Source organism: Rhyacophila brunnea, unplaced genomic scaffold, assembly GCF_057557595.1.
Source record: "Rhyacophila brunnea isolate RB1 unplaced genomic scaffold, BYU_Rbru_1.0 scaffold_4, whole genome shotgun sequence".
In the NCBI taxonomy this organism is placed as follows: Eukaryota; Metazoa; Arthropoda; class Insecta; order Trichoptera; family Rhyacophilidae; genus Rhyacophila; species Rhyacophila brunnea.
Window position 1 is genome coordinate 25051942 of NW_028233068.1, and position 22813 is coordinate 25074754.

Consider the following 22813-nt stretch of genomic DNA (forward strand, 5'->3'; position numbering starts at 1 on the left):
ATGAATGAGTTTTAATTATTAAACATACATACATGGTGGCATAAATATTGCGAAAGAAAATTTCGCTCTTCTTTGTTAAATATTTTAATGAATAGGTTCCAATTATTTTCATGAACCATTTTCTATCGGAACTAGAATAGTCTCGAAATAAAATTAATTTTCTATCTAGATGGAACTTCGAGTACGATCAATAATGTCTAAAATAATAAAATGTTTTTTTTTCCATATAATAATTTTGAAACTGCTTATATTCTGAAGTTTCTTAGTAATTTTCTAAAAGTTGTCTCACACGGTGATATGTTATACACTATTTTTGTAGAAAGTTTTTCATTTTCTACAAACAACAAAATGTTTTTCTTTTGATAAGAATGGTATTTCCACTGTATACAGGTAAATAGTTTATACAAAAGAAAAGTAATCTATCCCCATTGTCACTGTACCATCTTTTTATATTATGTAAATCACGAATCCTGTGGTATAATCATAATGATGAATTAATTATTGAAAATATTCTCTTATTTATTTTTTATAATGAAAGAAATCTATTTAATTTTTACGTCAATTTATGAGGTATAAATTTTGAATGAAAAATAAAATGTCACCAAAAATATTTACAAAATATTATAAGAAATTTTACAACTTTCTTGCTGATACTAGTTTGTTAATATCATTATAGGTCGTTATCATGGCTACACTTCCGCTTTCCGCGGTAAGCGTGGGGCAGCTTGGATGAAGTCTTGCGCAGTCAACGCCTTCCTGACCGTCCTTTGCGGACTTCATATAGCGGAAGAACCTCAAGATTTCAGGATTATCCGATGTCGGTTTTCGTAGCTCGTTTAGTTCTCTGAAATAAAATATTAATTATGATATTAAAAATTTGGATCATAATTCATTGGACATAAGTTCCTCGAATAGTCGTTACTCGAATATATGTTCCCGGTCTGTTAGTATCTCAGTCTCGGAATCGCTCCACACAACATCTCATTCTACTGAGGACGGACCTTGGAACAGTATCATAAGTATTGTAACATACTCTTGTACCGACTGTTTACGCTGCAAATAAAGCTCGGTCTTCGATCCATCGGAGCAACCACCAAATCTTGACATCTCTCTTTCTGACGACCTCTCCATCCACAACATCGTGACTCCGGTGACCTCCCACACTTATATAATATGTATATGATAATTACAACTTATGGTTTCTTTCACATAGTAAAATAAAAGTATAAAAATTATAAAAAATATATATATTATTATGTTATTGTACTTTATGTAATAAATTGTACAGGTTGTAATTATTCATAAAATTATCACCCATGTTACATTTTAATAAGAATCATTATTAATACACAATTTTGCTTATTGAAATATTTTAATTATTGGTACAAAACCGACTACTTTAGGCCCGTGGCACTGAATTGCAAATTTTAGTTATATAGCTAGTTACTTAGTATCTTCAAATGCAATATGGTTATCTGTTAGATATTTAATTGTATATTTTGTTCAATTATTGATTACCATTTATTTCAAATGCAACAATCTTCATATTCTATAAACAGACTGAATTGCATTCGAAGTATGAGCAATAGCTTACACTACTATCAAAGTTTAGAGCTTGGTGACACGACTTGAGTAGGTTTTATAATTGGAAATACTTTTATGGTTTCTACCATTTTACCAATATTTTTTTTTCACTGATTACTGGATTTTAATATAGGTAATTTATATAAAACTGTTGTTAGTTTGTATAATATAATATTTTATAGTCAATAAGATTGTTATGATGTTTGCAATACAAGTTAGAATCTTTGTCACTTTCAATCACACCATGAGATCATCTGGAAGACTAGAAATGAAATAAAAATAGTACAATTACGATTTCTTTCAATAAATAAAATAAGCAGCAATATATATTTTACTCTCAATCTTCCTTTTTAATAATAAATATTGACTATCAAGTAACATTAGAAAACATATACTTATTTTTGTGATATTTTCAAGATTTCTTAAAAACATTTTTTAATATCAACAAAAATATGCTTCTACTACATTATTTAAATTCTATAAAATTGTAGATATCGATATTGAAATTTGAAATCTAAATGCATTGTCTTATTTTTATTTTCATATCTGTCGGTAGGTATGTAAACCTATATATTTCGCTTTAAAAAATATTTTTATTCTTATATTGATTGGAAACTATAAAAAAAATACATGAAGTGTTAAGTATTATAAGAATTACCGAAATAGTATATTTTGAAGTATTCGTGTAATAAATAAAAATATAGGTACATTGTATAGTTGATAATATAAGATCTAGTCTTAAGTGAAGAAATGATAAAAATAATTAAGGATTAATCGATGCCAACATTTAGTTTAAATCGTCGTAATTTAGCAAGATAACCGTAACTTAATTGGAAAAGCATACTGCCGTAAATCTACCAGGTAGAGGTTCAAGTCCCGTTGGGTGTCGTATTTTTTTCTTCAAAATGATTTTTCTAGTGTACATAATATGCAAAATATGTATATTCAATATAATGTAATATTACACTCTAAAATATTCTGTCTTATTCGTTGAATAAAAAGAAATATTTTATAAAGAAATAATAGTATTCGAAGGTTATATACTCTGAAATATTTTTGCAATATTCATTATTGACTACCTACTCATTGAAATCTTGTCTTATATATATATTTTGTTATTGAATGTAATACAATATCTTTCGACCGAAAATTGATAGTAAGAAAAATATTTAAATATCATAAAAGTACAGCAAAATAAAGTATAACATAGATTACAACAAAAAAAAATAGTATAATGTGTGAAAAAAATTCTTGTCTAGGCTGATTTGTTGTAGTTTTTATAGGCATATAAGTAATTTAGAATATCATTATTAAGGAAGGTGTAATCATAATTTTTAATGTAAATTAAATCATTTCATCATTTATTCAATAAATCACGATTATTGATTTATCGTACACAATAGTATTTTTAGAATATTGAATCACTAAATTTTAATAGCATATACTATATACTTTAATTTACTGTACCTATCTCTAAAATGAAAGCTCACAAATGTTAAGTATTCCAAAAAATATTCTAGCTGGTTTTAAAGCAATGAATTATTGCCATCATCCCATTCGAATTCATTTTGGAATACACAAGGGATACTTTATCTCGATCATTACTTCATCATCGTCCAAAATAGGTTCAAAAGCTTTCTACATCTGCGAATATCGTGTAACACTTGACTGTACTCCGTGTATCTGCAACTCCCGTTTTATGTTTCTTATTGATACAGTCCAACCACCAGAGTTTTGGCTTGGCAGTTAACCTATGACCGTCTGACCTACTATACATGATACAACTAGTTAGTTAGAAGATGTCTCTTTGTGATTCATGGTCTTCCCATTAAAAGTTTTTATCTTAAATGAATATGGACATACAGTCTTCTTTGAGGAGGTTTTAGACATGTAGAATATTTTACATATGCCATCCTTCTATTTTTGGTCCATATGTCACCTCCAGCATTTTTTTTTGTATTTTAAAAATATTGAGTACATGCTTGTCGGTCATGTTCAGAGTAATTTTATGGTAGGTTGGCACTGGTCGAATCTGCATCTTGTACATCGGGATTTTTGTACGGTGGGAGAGAATTATAAATTTCATTTGACTTTGTAGACCAAAGTAGTACTTCTTTGATGTTTCGACGTTTCGTTTTATTAACGGCATATGCACAAAATAATTGATGAGATACAATTATTAATTTTAAGAGCCTTGGTTTATATAAATAATTATATATAATATCGATATTTCATTTTTTTCTCATTAATCCTTAGGTTTTTTTTCAGATAGTTTCAGACCTATAAATACTTTGACTAGTCACTAGAGACTAGATTGAATACTCATATATATATATATATAATTATTATGTCATACTTATTGGTTAAATTTGTATAAAGTTATTCCCAATAATATCAAATATGGCTTATAGAATCTTAACGAATATCTATTGATCTGAAAGTTACAAATATTTCAAAATTTAAAATACCTCAAGATGATGCTAGAAAACAACACCCATATATAATAACCAAATCAGTATATACCACACCCCTTTGGAAGTAATATGGAAACATTTCCTAAGAAGAATTAATACAGATGCATTTACAAAATTGAAAAATAGTTATAAAGTTGATTACTGCATAAATATAGCAAGGGCTAGCAAGAGCAGGCATATTCTGTTAAATGTATTACGTTATGTAGCATTCATTAGTGCTGATAACAATGACATTATAGTACAGGTAAAAGTAATGTTTTTGTTATTTTATAATAAAAATAATATCATAAATAAGGTTTGATGATTGGAAAACGAAGTTTATTGAACTTACTTTTAAGGGAAGAAAAATATTTTTTTTTTTTGTAAAGTACCTATTAAGATTGACGAAAATTGACGTCATGAAATTTGCGCAAATAAATACATTGACGTCATACCATTCACCTGCAACTGACATTTTATGTGGAGTAAAACAATTCTACCTATACATAATACCAATGGTATTTATATGCATGACGCTATTACATGTTCCCATAAAAAAGCTCCCAAAATCATTTTTTTATAAAATATACTGAAGGGTGACATGATTGTCAATAGACAAAAATGGTGTGAAATAATGTATATTTGTCAAAATGCAAAAATATCACAATGGGTAGGTAAAAAATTAACGAAAGTAAATTTTTTGACAGTTCATGACGTGAGTAGGGTCGTTTATAGTGTGTGAATCTTTATGATTATTAAAGATGCCAATTCCATCACATGTATGTGTATAACAATATGGAAATAGGTGTATATATATTTATTTTAATAATGGTCGAATTTACATACACCTGTAAGGTACCTATATACTAACATTACAGTAGAAAAGTAGAAATAAGTCAACACTTTTATAATCAATAAACATACTTTATGACACTCTTGAGTTATTTTAATTCAATCTCAAGATTAATGAAAAATTACTGACAACTTCAAAGCACCAATATGAGCGTCGATTATCCTAGTTATTTCAAGAAAATAGTAATAAAATCTTACCTACTTAGCTGCGCCGATACTAAATTACTATATGGGGCATATTTAGCTGGCGAGGCATACATCATGCAAACAAGTCGTTCCCGACACCTTTCCTGCATTAGGTTTTTTCCGTTTCCTTCAGCACTTGGCGCCCCAAGTCCCAGTCTTTGAAATACTGAATCCAGTCGAGAAAGAAGAGGACTGTAGAATGGATCATAGTTTGAAAGTAACAGCGAAGACGCTGGGATATTATGGAAAACCTGAAATCAAATAGAATATAGTAAATTATATTAAATAATAACCATGAATTTACATACATACAAGTTTGACACAAAAAATCTTCCCTCGAAGTGTCACTATTTTATTTAAATTTCTACCCTTTATGATAAAAAATCATAAACGATGAAAGAGTACAAAAATCCGGTGCAATGGCAAATATATTTTTATGTGTACGAAAATCTTCGTCTCTCAATATACATATTGGAAATTCTACGAATAATTGATAGTTTACCTGAAAAGGATGATTAGTTAATTAGCAAATGCCAAAAAAAATTATAATACTTAATTTAAATCATTGATTATTTCAAAACTATTCAAAACATCGCAATGGCTGAGGTGATGTAGAGTGCAGATATATTTTTTGTGTATTAATGCTCGCGTTACTAAAAAAAATTTAAGAGAACAAAATGGTGTCCGCGGCCCAACAATCACCACATGTAGAACTGACAACGTCGGTATAATACATGAGACAAAAAACAACTAGAATCAAATAAAATGTATCATAGAGTAAAGAGTATATTGTAAAAAAATTAAAATGATGCCACTCACTCCTAAAGATTTTTTTATAAAACTGAGAGAAAAGGTGAATATACTCGTGCTTACAACGATAATAATATATCACCAAGACCATCGACGTCAGACGATAAAGTAATTAAAAGAATCAAAATTACTTCAACCATCAGATGTATTTGGTAGTACATTAATTTACTTCTTCGATTACATCTTAACTCGACTCCAAACGGATGCAGTTATATGACAAACCCCAATGGCAGTGAACTCTAATAGAGCCAATAAATTATATTGTATATATAATAGAATTGATTTTATATCGTCGTATTGTTTTTAACAAATTTACAAAAAATATCTAATATTTCTACATTTTATGATATTACCAATGCCATTATTCAATTTATCATTTTATAAAATAAGTAAATATCTACCTACCTACTTTAGTTGGTTTAACTTTTTTTCTAAAACATTGAACCTGTAATATCAAAATGTCTAAAAACTTATTTTCAAAAGCAAAAGAGAATATAATATACTCCCGACACAAATTGAAATTCATTCCAAAATATATACATTTTTCCATAAGAACTCTCTTTAAATAATGGGTTTTTCTGGCATTGTTAGTATTTAAATGTCAACTTAAATTTTCAGGCTTTCATTTTACTTGTTCAAAGACAACAAAATATACAAACAATTCCTTCGATAACTTTTTACTGTAATTGACGGCTTTTTTTTGCGAAGACAATGAAGGTAGTTGAATATTGTTTTACAGCCAACTCATTACAAACAATAATAATATTATAAGAATTGTACTAGCCTTTCCCATTTATAGTATATTATACCGTGACTGAACATAAAATAATTTAACAGAAAACACAAATACCAATAAAATTTATAAAATCTATCTTTTTCTCAGATTTATTCAATTATATCGTTTGCTATCATATAAATCCATTGCATTCGAACCAAACCTTTAATATTTTGCTTATTTTACTCCGTTACGGGATTTGAACCTAAATTGGAAACGTTAAAACCACTACAATGTACCGCAAGTTTATAGATAAGATAAGTATTAGTAACGAAGATCTCAGTATCCGTTTAAAATATGAGCGATATTTCCATTATCTTTTGGTATTAATACTATTTATAAAAAATATATTTGCAGAAAGGTAAACGAAACAAAACAAAATAATTCCACGATAAAAAGAACTTTTTATATACAACGTTTTTAAATTGTATGTTAAATTATTATGCTCAATATGCTCAAACATGTAGTTGATATGAAGTAAATAAAAAACAAATAAATATAGAATACTGAAATATCATTTTGATTTCCATAGTAACGCACGTATATATTAATAATTTAGTTGCTAGGACCATCCACTTAGCAACCAATAATAGTGGATTCGATTACGAATTTCTTCCGAAATAACTTTTTATATAAAACAGAATTAACTGAAAATGAATTCAATTCTACTTAAAGATGGCTAAAAGTATTTAAAAAAAATGCATTGGCATCGTGTTCTGATATATTCTAAAAGTTTCAAATATCTAGCTAGTCGTGAAGTTAGTTAAAAATCGATTGCAAGATTTATACCGGACAAACAACCACTGGACAAATAAAAATAAGACCTAATTAAAACGTTGTAAAATAGTGGATATAATTCAATGAAATAATATTATTTTTTAAAATAAGATTTTTAACCTGAAACAATGCATTAAAATTTCAAATCTCTGTTTCAGATTTCAAAATATTTGCCTTTAGATCAGCGTTTTGACTATTTCTTTGATGCTATCCACAATATATAGATTTTTTATCTGTGTATCTATTTATTTTGTAGTTATAACTTAAAACTACTCGACCAATATTGATGAAACTTACGTAGCGAATATGCGTCATATACAATAAAACATAAGTCCACTTCCATGAAATGTTGGTTAACTAATACTACTATTTTAATACAACTTCTACTTATGAAAACCTATGATTGAATTTAGTTTATGAAGGTTTGTTATTTAAAATGAAATGCATCATTTCTGTAGTAGTAAAAAAAATATTTAAAAAAAAACAATGACGGAGTTATTGGAATTTAAAACTATCTGTCAAATTTAATTTATATAGGAACTCGCTAAACTGTGGTTTACCGGTCATTGTTTCTTACTTTTGTTGGGCGGCCATGTTGATTTTTAAAAATCCCGACGCTGATTGGCTATCTACACAATCTCATGAACTTAACATTCGGAACAATCTTTAGGTGGAATGGATCTACGTCGTTTGGAATCCATCATGATTTTGAAATCTATTTTCATTTAATTTAGGGTCTTTAGAAACTGATCAATATTATATTAGTGTGGGACCATACAAATAGCAAGAACAAAACATTATTACTTACTCAAAATTTTGAATCATTTTGAGAATATTGTATATAGAAACTTGTATATTATTACTACTCGTATAATACATTATTGGTATCAAATTATTTGAGTTTCGTCGATATCTTAAAAGGTTATGAAATTATAAGATATTTTTTTCAAACATAACACTTGCAATAATTCATTGTAGATCATGAATTAATTATATATATATAAATTATATAAAATAATTAAAGTGGTAGGGTAATATTACAGTAGAAGTGCACTCGTCTACATCAAATCATTGTCGATTGCGCATTTTAATACTGTCTTCCGTATTGAAGGGCACTAAATGGATATTCATAGAAATAAAACGTTCGAGTAGAAGAACCGCCTTGATCAAACCGTTGCTTATAGTGTTGATTCGAAAAATAATATTAGTTTCCTTCTTAAATTAAATATAAATAGACTTTGTATTATTAATTGAATATAATTATTGTTTATGTACTATTAAACACAACGTAAGTATAGCTAAAAGGAGCGTCAATCAAATGACGTTTATATTTTACATTGTAATATTCTTAAGACGGTACTACTAGTGAAACGGCAAATAATTTTCAACTATAGGTGCGACGAAATTTTGGACACGCTGGCAATTGGAGAGCAAACTTCGAGCTGTGAACACGTAAATTTGTTTCGTGATGGCGACGGGGGTATTAATTCTTAAATCGTGTAAAGATGACTAAAAAACGTTACCTATTTACTTGAAAAAGAAAACATGTCAATGAATATATTATTATTGTTACTAATAGAACAATAAACATAACATTAAATGGACGCATGTTGGATTTATGTGACAAATTATATTTCGTTCGGCACGCGTCATTTGCACAATCCGCGCATGGCCTAGCCATGATTCTTTAGACCATGCCTCAACTGAGGTATAGCCTTAAATATAATGTGGCATTTTTTTTAATAACGTTTAATGGATGACCACCATTTCGGCGCAACGATTCCTTTAATCTTATTTGGAATTTTTCGTTACGTATTTGAACATGCCTAGTATGGAAGTGTCTTCTTTTCTTTTTTTATTTAATTCCTTATTTTTTTGTATTCCACATTAAATTGGAAATATCAAGAGATTGCAGAAATAATTAAATTTTCGAGCTGTCATAATGCGTAGTTCATAACTTTTATCTCACAAACGATCATCTCTGTAGATATCAGTAGAAAATCAGAACCTAAATGGAATTCTATTAAGCATTTTTATCTAAGCTAATTAAATTCGATTCCTACAAATCAAATCTCGCAAAAACATAAAGTAATTCAAACAGAAGTATTAATAATACTTTTTTCTGTAGTGTTAGTTATATTAACTTATTTTTACGATGATTGTTTTTAAGCTATGTTTTACATAATATGTACCTTCTGTGTTTAATACACAATTATTTACATCAGAGAAATTGAATTCGCAACTCACAACTTCGTGGAAAGCCGATCAATCAAGGTGACAAACTCACAATTAGTGTCTGATAGTTATCTTAACTACAATAATAATTCTACATGTAAAGAGTACTATATTATTATAATATAGTTACTGAGCTTCGAAAACAATTTATACTGGTTAATATAGATAAAAAATATAACCGTATTGCAACCAAGTTACCTTATAGTCTTCTTGTTTTCTGTTTGCGTGTCTATAATAATTATCTGATATGTTGGGTAGATAAGTGACTTTGGCTCCTCCGGGGCCATATCTGAAAAATAAATTGAATCTTATTAAGAAGCATCTTATTGAATAGAATTATACTTAACTTAAACAACATTTTAACTTAATAATTCATCACGGTACTACCTCTTCAAAATATTCATAAACAAAAACGAAAATATTTCCTCCTGCGTTGAGCCACCAAAGTTGTGAACTCCCGGCACGTCAGCATCCATCCTACTTTGTCAACATTAAACGTGTCGTCACTGATGTGTTGATTAACTTTTCTATACGTCTCATTAGCGGAAAGTGGAGGTAGGCTGTTAAGGTCCGACATAAATAGTGCACGCTTAACTTTGTCAGTCAAACGTATTTTGTTTTCTAATATTAATTCTGTCGACCGACGGTTGATTTATTTATAATTTAGCATTGTAATGTTTACATTTCTTACAACTTTTCATAGATTTCTATATAATTTGAAAGAAATAAACATAACCAAACAATATCCATATTTAATAAGATACTTTCCAGGAAAATCAGTTTTTTCAAGAATATTTTAATTTTCCCGTATCCAACAGAAGCAGAAGAATACAAGAACAGTTAGTATAATTTAAGTATTTAAATTTAAATTCTAATGGATTTAAGTTTTTTACTATTCTATTTGAGTCGTTTTTTGTGACCCAGGTTTCGCCTTTTGGCATTTTCAGGTTGCAACTTACGAAAAGGTAAATACACACTGACAACGAATACAGTTAATTATAATTACTTAAATAATAAATAAATACAATAAAGTAGGTAAAAACTTTATCACCTACTTTTTTAGTCAAGGCTCACAATAACAAATTTAATATAACAAACAAATTATGGATTTTTAATGTACCCCTATAACTAATAATACACTCAATAGGCGTATACATGCTACATTCAAGAGGTGTGAAATCGTCAATACTGGGAAAACAATGACAAACAAAGATATATCAATGATACCAGTATTTTAACAGTTATATTCGAACTCATGTCTTTCACTAGTCTTATCTATACATCTTAAAAAAGTATGTATATTCAAAAAATCACAATCAAACATTTTTAAATATGGTGCATATTCAGTATTAAATAAAAAAAATATCGCTTGTAAGTTTATACTAGATATTTTACCGGAACAATATTTTTGTCATAAAAAGGTTTTTCATAGAAAATTCAACGTGAATAATAATATATCTTCTGATTTTCATCTGAATATTCTTGTTTTTCAATTATTTATGTAATTTGATATTACTTAGCAACATAAAATTAATTTAAGGCCTAGCAATTTCCCAATCGGCGAGTATTAGATTTCACCCAAGATATAATGATTAAGAGGAAGGAAGGACTAAATTGAAAGAAATTTAAAACTCGTAATCGCACTTTGAATATTATTTAGTTACGAATTTCATATAAATTATCCTACTTTATTAACTACATACTGTACTTTTCCGTAGAGATATTATATCCTTATGTTTTAAAAATCATCCATTATAAAACAAATCAACGAATCCCGGAAAATCATCAACCGTGGATGCAGACAAAATACAAAATTATATTTTAATTTCAACATGTTTGTACCATTTTTAGTACTTGAATCTACATAATAATTATTAATAAGCATCCGTTCTCAATATCTGAATGAATAAACCCTGTCTTGATAATATTTTTTTTAAATACTGGAATGAAATAACTACATAGTACCTATATAATTTTTCTTTATTTAAATTTTATTTAAATACATTTCCATTAGATAAAATGTGGAATTTAAAGAAAATCTTGATAAGTATGTATAATTGCTGTGTAGGCTATCTGAAATGTACAGTAAATAATACGTCATTGGTCAATCTCACAATATTGAATACATCTTTTCACAATTTTAATTTTAACTATAACTTATAAATTTTAAAATTTAAATAAGGAATAAACTTTCTATACAAAATGACGATGATCTCTTTTGTATATATAAAGTTTGCAAGATTTGTATGTGCAATATATTTATAGAACATTTTTTAAATGATTACTTGAGTTTTTATAAATGCAAAGCTTCCACAGGTGTAGATGCGTACCTATTCAATATAAGTCTCATTTTTTCCCGATATGGAATATAATATGACTTATACAAGATATACTAACGATGTATAATTGTTATAATTATTTTTTAATATAGTAGTATATAAATATATAATAATTACTCCACTTACAATACTAATAATAGTTTTCTAACATGAATAAATAATAAATAAGAATGTTAACGATTTTTTTTTTGTTAATGGTTATAATGATCATGCGTACCTAGACATGGCGACGTTAGCCAAATCGTTTTGGTTCCCGTAAAGTGAATCTGCAGGCAGCGTCCCTATTCCTTCTCCTGGAGGGTAAGTGTAGCTGGCTCCTTGATCTGTGGCGTATCCTGTGCTGTCTTTGAAGTCCAGTTCTTCATTTTGTACCTGCGGTTGGCCGAAGTTTGCAGATGATCCAGAAAATTGTGAAAGGCCTATAATTTTCACACATAATACATTTTACAACACACACTTTCCAATTCACTGATTCTCTACAACTATAATGACGATAAGGATAACGTGGGGATAGATTCCCTGTTTGATTTTTATTTCATTCGTGAAATAGTTTGTCTTTCAGAATAAGAATTACAAATATTTAGTATGCAAGTAAAATATATTATGTAAGTAAGATGAAAGAATATTAATTGTTTATGTTTTGCTTAATACTATATATCCTTGTCTTATCTTACCTTAATAATATTTCAAATTTTATAGTCTAAAAAACTAACGTGGAACATCTATTTTCACTTTACCCTTTAATATAAAGTAACGGTAATAATAAACTGCATATTATAATATCCACCTTTTCCAACAATTTTCCCAAGACTTCCGAGGATGCTGGGCAGGAACATGGCAATCAGAACACTCTTGACGATCTGAGCTCCAATAAACAGAGGCAGCAGCAGCTTCTTGATCCCGAAAGCTAAAAATCCGAGGCCAAAGCCCGTCAGAAAGGATGACTTCCCTTGGGTAACTAAAATATAGAGAAGGAGAAAACAGGTCGTGATGTGCCGTGCTTAGCGTGATTAGCAGCGTTTAATTGCAACTACGTTCAGTCTACTGTGTTTTTTTTCACGAATGATTAATAAATATCATATTAATAACTATTTTAGCAAGCAACTATAATAAAGCATTAATATTTTGTATTTTGTGTTTTTCTCCAAAGCGAAAAGCCTAATAGTGTGCTGGGCGGTGACGTGCGGTGACTTTTGATATCGAGTATGCTATTCGTTATAACTAATCTTATATAACAAAGCATCTACATATTTACGTATTAAATATTTTTTTACGTAACTGGATATCTATATTATACTTAATATAAATTCCTTATCGGCTACTTTCATATTTTCCCATTTTGTATAATCACAAAAAACCGGTAAACACGCTTATGACTGCGAATAGAATATTTTTGTTTTACAAACATATTAGTAAAAGATTTAAAAAAAAAACATATGAGAATTACCTAAACGTAGTTTAAATTAATTAAAAAACATTTTTAAATTTCATCAAAAAATATAAAAATAGCAGTAAATGAATATAACCGATTTTTCAATCAATCTCCAGTTTAAATCCAGTTTACTAAACGGTAAACGGAGGAGAATTTGATATTTTGTGATTATACATACAATGAAAAATACTTTAACAATGATAAGCAAGAATAATACATACAAAAAATAGAATAGTAAAAAATAGAAATAACCGACTTTGAAATCAATAGGTGCAAAAGTTATGAATGCGTTGCATCCACAGCATCTACAAATCGCACGCCACCGGTGTTGTGCTATTTGTGTTGTTTTAGCAGGGTTAATATATTATATTATATGCAATAATAAATTAAAATATTATAAATGTTAACAACATAATAAATTACTATAAGCTACCTCCTTATCATATTACTACAGCTACATTTTAAACCGATGAATGCTCTAAATAAATATAAGGATTAAAAGCCATTAATCTGCATTTATGGGTATATAATTTAATTTGCTTTTATTTTGCTCTTAATAATTAATCATGCAGTATATAATGAGTATAATGATGTAGTTTGAATTTCACCACTACTTATATTTCAATAAATTAATAATAATGGTTTGTTTCACTAATTAACAAAGGTCAGCTTTTGCCGGATTTTAATCGGATAACTTCAACAGTGCTGACAATAATACAATATTAACAATTTGCTTAATTTCAATAATAACTTGTGTTTCGTCAGCTCAAAAATGTTTTGTTATAATATCTTGTAACTAATATTAGTTATTGCTGATTACTTATATTAATAATATACCCCATCCGATTCAAAACGTAATCTAATTATTAACAGGCCATAAAATGATACATGATGAGATTTTAGAGTGGCCCTTTGGTCGTTTAGTATCCTTATGTAAGTACTACTATATTATGTATGTTGGCATTTGTCCAGCATCAACTCGTCGAGCGACACGGTCTTCCTTTTTCCATAATTTCATTATATTGGTGACCTCTATCACATCACGTACTCGTGTCTGCCTTCTTTAAACATTGGTTTCTTTTGTGGTTTTCTGCATCGTTTCATTTCATCCAATGTTGCATAACCCTTTATTTTGGATTTCTCTCACAAGGGTCCATGTTTTTCATACATATGTTAGCACGAAATATAATTTGGCTAAATGGAAGGTTACTTTAAATTTTTCTATTTATTCAGGTGCCTGAATGCGTTCCATGCCAGTTTTATTCTTCGGGAAATCGTATCATATCTACATACCTTAGTTTATGTTTTTATATATACCTATATTTTGTCCAAGATAGACATATTTTTTGACCCATTTGAGTTAAGTACCATTAGTAAGGATACGTTTTCAGACAGTTCTATAATTTATCTCTAGTTTTATCTTTTATACACAAAATCACATAGCATTAAAAATATATTATTCAATTATGAATCTATGCGGACCTTTTGATTAATATTTAATTACTACATTTAAATAATATGCTAATTATATCTAATGGCTACCTGATGGGCAACGCGTTGTTGCATTGGTCGCAGTGGCTGGTCTAACATTGAATATAATTTATATCAAGAAACTGAAACGGGATAATAACTACGTATATCTCAAACAAAATGTTCATATAAATGTAAGCATGATTTATGAGATTCTGTTCAGTTCTAAATATGGATAAACTGCATTCAAACGTCTGAATAGTAATTTCTTAAGTGACATTCCATAGTCCATATATACATAATATGCATGGTATTTATATAATTTATAACTATATGGTAGGATTATGCAATTTTCTTTTTAAGAAAGGAGGCAACTTGTTGTGATGTATAATATATGTCGCCAAACGAATAAAATGGTACAGGAAATGGTTCCTTGACAAAATGTATCATATAGAGCAGGCATGTCCAACACCAAGTAGGTTGTAATCTACTCTCCTCAAAACTTATATTAATTATTCACCACACCCTCATATTGTCTTTTGTTAACTTGAACAAAAATAATTAGTTAATGGCAATAATTAAACAACAACATAATATTTTTACCATAACAAAGAAATACTCAATTTCGATGAGTTTTCGCCTTCTTTTGGGCACTCGTTGTCAAATATTCTCACTGAACAAAAAGCCAACTGTGTGATAGTAAATAAAATCACTAGGGCTCCGTTAAAATTGCGGAAATTTATATCTTCTATATATCTCGCCCTAACTAACTCGTATGGTTAATACCTCTCCTTCAAAATTCCAATTAAACTATATTGTTATTACAACTGAACGAATTAAGTGACAAACTTTTTACATTTTCACAGCTTTACCAGGGAATGGGACAACTGGACGCCAGGACAATTGGCACTGTGGCAGACACGTATTCAGAACGTAAACGAGTAATTTTAATCAGTCTATGGGCCGTATGTATGAGATTCCCAAATTCTTTATAAGCTATTTAACCGATTTTCCATCGAATAGCTAATAACACTCTTTGTGACGTAAGCAATCTGACGTCACGCGCCATTAAAAATGGCTGCCTCAGCTAGCTGTCACTTTCAAATGTCATTTTAATTTTGCATTCATTGCAAAAAACATTTGGTTGAGGCCCTTATTCGTTTTGTAGATTCTGTAAAACATTTGCGAACTTTAAAAACAGTTCCTAGTCGTGCTGTTTACAAAATACGTATAATTTTGATCCCTAGTCTATAATCTAGATAGTAGGTAACTGATAAAATGCCTCGCTTATTTCGCCTATTTCGCTTGCAATATTTCTCATGGAGACATAAGATGGACTTACGTAAGATTACGATAAAATATCTCCGCTAAACCACCGCAAAAATATGTATCTACTGCTGTATCTGGCATTAAAATATACAATTGTAAGCATTCTGCGTTCTTCAAAATATTACGGTACCGCCTACCTACCTAGTTAATTATTGTAAGATAACTGTAATAAACGAGGCACAACTCTCAAATACACTGGAAACATCAATAGTATCATACGGTGATTGGTATAAATGATAATATTATACAGAGATCGTTACATATTATTGTCTTAAATCATTTGCATTTTCTGTCTTTTATTCTTATTCTCTTTTGAGATCTCAATAATTGAAGTGAAGTTAGTCATAATAATATTCAGTATTGCCACCAAATGTATTCAGTGCTGCCACCAAATGGAAAAGTTTACTGGCAATACAACCTTTCGTACAGTAGAATAATTATAAAATACATGTGATAAAATAGCTGATAAATTATTTAAATTTCATAATAATTATTCATGTATAATTATCAAATTTATATGGTACCGTTCGCACACTTTCAGACACATTTACAATTTCAAAATTTTGAATTATTTATCGGGGAATGAAATTTTATAATACGAACACCATGACACATGATATGTCACATTCGTGACGTCACTTAACAGCTAATTACGTTTTTACTCATGCATACAAACGTGCAGTATATAGCCTATAAGGTTTTTGGGAATCTCATGCATACGACAGTCTATCTACTACTTAGTAGTTTTAATTCATTTCACTCTAAACATAATGTTTTTTTACTGCGGATTGAAAATTACCATGCCTAAGGCTTTATATAAAATAAAAAACTCTTTTTTTGTTGGAACTTAAACATATGCACGATTAAATCAGAATTTACGTGCGCATATTTAAATTCTCACCAACTATTAAATCATAATTATTATAATAATTTAAATATAAATAATAATATTAAATATATTTTTTAAAAGTACTTATAAGTACTAAACGTCTATTTAATTTCAAATTGCGTGGCATCCAGTTGTTCCGGCGCCAAATCGTCCTAGACCCGCTTTACTACGATCGATCAAAATTCATCTCGTGATGGATGCGTTTGACATGTTAGAATAATTAAAGAGTACCTAAATGCTGTCTTCTGTATCAGTGAACTGATTAAGTTTGACGGATACACATAGGTACCTAGTGGAAAACTAATAGAAGTGAAAAAAACTTGAGACGGTAGAAGGTACAGGAAGAAACCCAGCAGTGGATCGACCCCTATTAATAATGGTGAATTTGCCCACATTATGCATGCTTAGATCAAAACTCCATACTAACATAATATTAGTATGCAAGGTTTCAATTAAAAATACAAGAAAAAAATAACGTGAAAAAATGTTATTATTTTGAGAGTCTTGAATTAAGTATCATTCCGTCAATCCAATGGATCTAACGATAAAAAAACAACTATACTTTAAATTAAATAGGTATTCATCCTAGAATTAATAATCTAGGACAGATACAGGCACATATATTATTATCTTCAATTCCGGATAAGACTTCTTAACCAATTAAGCTACCAACCAAAATATCTTTCTTGCTCATAGTTTGTATTAACTACCTACGACATCTGAAGAATTTTAAAATCAATCTTGAGGCTTTTAAAAATTTCGTATTTTAAATAAAAATAATAATATCTACATACCAATATTTTATACCATTTTTAATTTTTGAATAAAAAAACATATAATTGTAAAATATTGTTTGATATAAATATTCGCTAATTATTTCAGTATTGCAAAAACTGCGTTCTATTTATAAAATATATTTACATAACGCTGACTAAATAAAAGCCAATGTTTGCAGTGAAAAAACATTTCCGGAGTGATTATTCCATTAGTTACAGAAATACGCCAACTATAAACTGACGTGAACAACATATTGTGTATTTATTTTATTTAAAAGCCTTTTAGCATACCTGCATTTTGATGTGCACTAAATAATGATCGAGCAATTTTTAATGAATTTATAAATTTAAAATACAATAGTCAATAAATTGAGGTTTTAAATCGACGTTGATATTATTATAGTACTACACGTACAAACTACTCCATAAAAATACTAATTTAATGATTCGGGGTACAAAAATTCTAACTTATTATTATATCACAAAAATATGTAGAGATTCACACATTAAAAAACTGCGTAAATATACCATCCACCTTTTTTTTAGCTAGTTAATGTAAATATTTATTATAAAATAGGTAACCGTCACTTTAATCTCGGTTGTATAATATATGAGGTTTAAGAAACAAATAATAATATACCAAATGAAAATGTGCGAAAAGATGATAGCAGTGGTGATGATGAAAGCTGATGATATGATGATTTTTCACTCCTTGTCTGGTATTTCATCTGTCTTAAAGGATGATACGCTAAATGAAAAGATGATAATAATTAATTATACTTCAAAATATATGGTGACTATCAACTTTTGCAGTATAATAAATAAATATAAACGTAATTTCAATTAATAAGTTTATACTTTATTGAATTGAATTTATATTAAACTTGATACAGGTACCTATTTATTATAAAAGAGCACATACAAGTTCACAAAAATTAAAATTTATTTTTAATATGACGTATATATTTTATAATTAATATGAATACTAAAATAAGTAGATAAGTAAAGATGAAGATATTATAATGCTGAGTGAGTTTTAATTTATATTCTGATGATTGTTGTAATATTTATGTACAATACATTAAAACCGACGGTTTTCTTCCACCACCAGTAGTATTAACCAAACTTTCTGTTACATACAATTATTATTGATTTAGATGTAAAAATGTATCGTGTTGGGGAAAATTTGTTAAATTCTAATCTGTCTTTTTATATAAGAGTACTAAGGAGTAGATTTAATAGCAATATTTTTTTAAATAAATAAAAATATCATGTTTTAATACTGATTTGATCAAAAAAATAAATAATAAAGTAAATAAATTAATTGGTAGTTACATATTTATAGCTTACATTTGAACCCGAAGAATCTGGCAGCCTGGGGCAGATTCACACTCAGTACGTGGTCTTTAGCGTACGTATCAAACTTTCTCATTACCCTTTCATCGAATTCTTCAATTTCATTTACAGAATTCTCTTCTAAACTTCTCATAGATCGTGGTGAACCTCCCCTCATCCCAGTAGAATTTCTTCCAAGCAAAGAACTGACGGGTTCTATTTTTACACCTTCCAGCAGATCGTACGAGTCTTTGCTAAAAGTGTTGTCGACGTATCTTAGTATCTCCGATTCCAGTTCTTTCACTTTATCACTTCGACGAGCATTTGGTAGAATATCGCCTTCAACAAGATCAAATGCCTCTGCCATTTGATCAACAAAAGATTCTCCTTGGTGAACCTGAATTTTTTCTCCATCTTTATTGAATAAAACACCATCAGAAGCTGTAAAATTTATAAGTCTATGTTCAGCAGGTTTTTCATCTTGTAATTTAGGTTTGTAAACACTTTCAATATTATGCTCTGGCATAATGTCTAAAGAAGGAGATCGTACGTTATCTTTTACATTAATGAATGACTCACTTGGACTTGTATTAAGGATTTCATATTTGAAATTGGTTGGTTTCAGCATTGGTGAAATGTTAGGACTGTCTTTAATAGATTGTAAAGTGGCATTACTTAATGCTTCTATCGCAGCTGAACTGCCACTTCTTCTGACATTTGAATAACTACTTATAAAGTTTACTTGGGAAACTAATATTAGAAGAAATAGTGAAATGACATTCCCATTATTCCCTATGCTAAATGTTTTACTGGCACTACGACACATTTTGGTTTTTTCAACCATTTTTGATTTATACACTTTTGCAAGTCATTTGAACTGTTCGTTATTATTACAAAAATAATAAATTACTCCAAGTCAATCTTTGTTGTTTCCTATTACAGCAGTCAGGATATCATCTGAAACAAATAAAATGAATTATATTAGCTTTTTTATCTAGTTATTACAGCAAATATTTTTTTTTCAGATTAATTAAAATATATTATAAGTGCGACACCATACTCTATTAACACGAAAGATAAATAATTTTTTATTTGAATAAAGCAAAATACTAAAGCTATCTCGCTTTATGTATACCAAATGATAGATAGATCATTCTGAAAATCGGTTTGTAGCGCAAAACAACTGTCAATGTCAATAGTAAAATACACTTTGTTTTAAATAGAAAGTAAAGCATTACGTTTCGCATACGAATACCGACTAATACAAAAATAATTTTTGATATATTTAGTTATATATTTTATTTATAAAAGGTGCGGGACTTTTTAAAGGAAATACATAAAATACAACGTTAAAAGAATAATGGTAAAACAATACAGTATGTTAGCATATAAAAAATAAAATACAATAATTATATACTTTGAAAAAAAAATACAATAAAATAAAAGCACCATACGATCAAAATTATGGTAACAACAAAAAATCCCTTTCCAGTGTTTGGGTGGCTGAACGGAGAAGGTATTGATCATGACAATAGAAGAACTATTCAAAATAAAATGAATTTTATTCTTAGTGTTGAAGAATGAATCAATAAGTTTTCTTTTTAAAAAATCAACGGAAAAAAGTGTCACATTTTTCTGTCTGCATGGTCTGTATATTATGAAGTATTGGCATTATACAACATTTCATATTATGATTCGTATTAAAAATATTTTATAAAAAAATAGATATTTTTATTGGATTTCTTTAAAGCTATCTTCAATATTATTCAACTTTATAAACCTAATTTATATTATTTTTTCTATATTTGTGTAGTAAATATTACGATAAAATTATTATATTTATTTACATTTGTATTATAAAATATTTTCATATATTTCGTTTATTCTTATAGATATAAATAATTAATAATAGAAATACATAATATTGCTTCATTGCTTATGAAAAATGTATAATAATATAACATTTTTTTATTCAATTTTGACTTATTGGCTTAAATCCAAAATACTTTTGTATTTCGTATTTTTTGTATATATAATAATTTACGTTATATACCAATCAGTCAAACAATCCATGAAAAATCAACATTACCTACCTATGTGCTCGTTAAGCAAAAAATATAAGGTACGCTTGTGAAATAAAGGGAATAAACAAAAAGAATGATTGAACTACAGAACTCTTTCAATATTAATAAGAATATTTTAGACTATAGACGTATGTTACTAAAAATATAAACTCAATTATAGAATAGGCATTAAATAAGATATGATTAAAATAAAACGGATTTTTTTTATTGTTTCCAAATTTAAAAATACTCTCTATGTCAGAAAAAAAATTTCGTAAAGCTATTTGGTAGCTTTTAAAAGTTTAATTACTTTAACATACCTATCGTAATACTTTTTAAATTATATGTATCATCGGTAAAGATCAGTTATTTAAGATATCTGTGTTTTAAATATATAATTAACTAATAATTGAATCATATTACATCGTAGATGGATATATTATATGATGTTTTTAAAGTTGTGAATGATTCCCCAAAACCTTTTCCTTACTCTTCGTAAATTTATAGAATATAATCTATTACACCATTTTGTTTTTTTAAAGCGGTTTTTGATAGTAGTAACATGTTAAGTATTATTAGTTGCGGCAAAAAATGCATTTCTGTACAACTGCATAGTATATGCCCTACGTGTACATGATTTATTAAAAAAAATGAGAAATCCACAAATGAAGAGTTACCAATCACCAGTTATAAAGTGTCATCAAAATCGGTATGATGAACATTGCGCGTAATGAATGACAGGAAAATATAGAAAATCAGTAAGGCAGCATACAAAATGCGACGTGATTAAAAATACAAAAATCCTTTAATGAATACGACGTGTCGGAAGATAACTCGCATACATGATAACAGTTGGAAGAGTGCGATAATCTAGTGGCGCTGGTGAGATATATGACGACCAAAAGTATTCTACAAGTTACGTTGGATTAATGAAATATAAAGGTTCGGTGAAATTACGTGGCAACAAAGAATAAGAAACCGATTAAGGTGGAACGAATTTAGAGAAACAATTGAAATGAAATGCTTACTATTTTATATAGTTATTAATTGGAGCAAACCTATGCTTAAAATCCTACTTTATAAATCAATTAAGTATCTACTATTATTTTTTTTCAAAATATTATTTGAAATCTTAGAAGAAAACATACATACTTAATACTTAATATAATCATAAAAAAACTATTTTTTTAATAATTCACAATAGTTAATAATATAAAATAACGTTACTTAATTGAATATAAATAACGCTTTCCCAAAAGTACAATGGCGTAAGTCTGAATTTGGCTGTTTTGAGTTGAATGCAGTTCAATTACATTATTTTTCTCCATCTCAGGAGAACACTAGCGTATCTCTAAAAAAATATTTAATAAGATATACACCTAACTTCAGTGTTCTTTTAAACAAATTGAGTCAAACATTGAGAAGAACACTCCAGTAACTCTGATACTCCATTGTCCTTCTTATAATATCTTTATAGCAAAAAAACAAGTCGCTAGCTGAACACTGAG

At 28.4% G+C, this 22813-nt stretch overlaps 1 protein-coding gene across 2 annotated transcripts in view; it reads right to left on the reverse strand.

The window, feature by feature from the left end:
* Nucleotides 1-222: 222 nt before the first annotated feature.
* Nucleotides 223-22813, reverse strand: part of Osi24 (Protein) — a 71712-nt gene continuing 49121 nt past the window's right edge. Inside the window, exons 2-7 of one of the 2 annotated variants that reach the window (XM_085954132.1) lie at nucleotides 19258-20199; nucleotides 12799-12918; nucleotides 12229-12430; nucleotides 9871-9961; nucleotides 5088-5326; nucleotides 223-844 (exon numbers count right to left, since the gene is read on the reverse strand). In XM_085954132.1, the coding sequence (XP_085810258.1) occupies nucleotides 634-844; nucleotides 5088-5326; nucleotides 9871-9961; nucleotides 12229-12430; nucleotides 12799-12918; nucleotides 19258-20086 (1692 nt within the window). In that variant the 5' untranslated portion in view covers nucleotides 20087-20199 and the 3' untranslated portion in view covers nucleotides 223-633. Of the gene's footprint in view, nucleotides 845-5087; nucleotides 5327-9870; nucleotides 9962-12228; nucleotides 12431-12798; nucleotides 12970-19257; nucleotides 20200-22813 lie in introns of those variants that run through there. The other variant, XM_085954131.1, reaches the window with a different exon arrangement.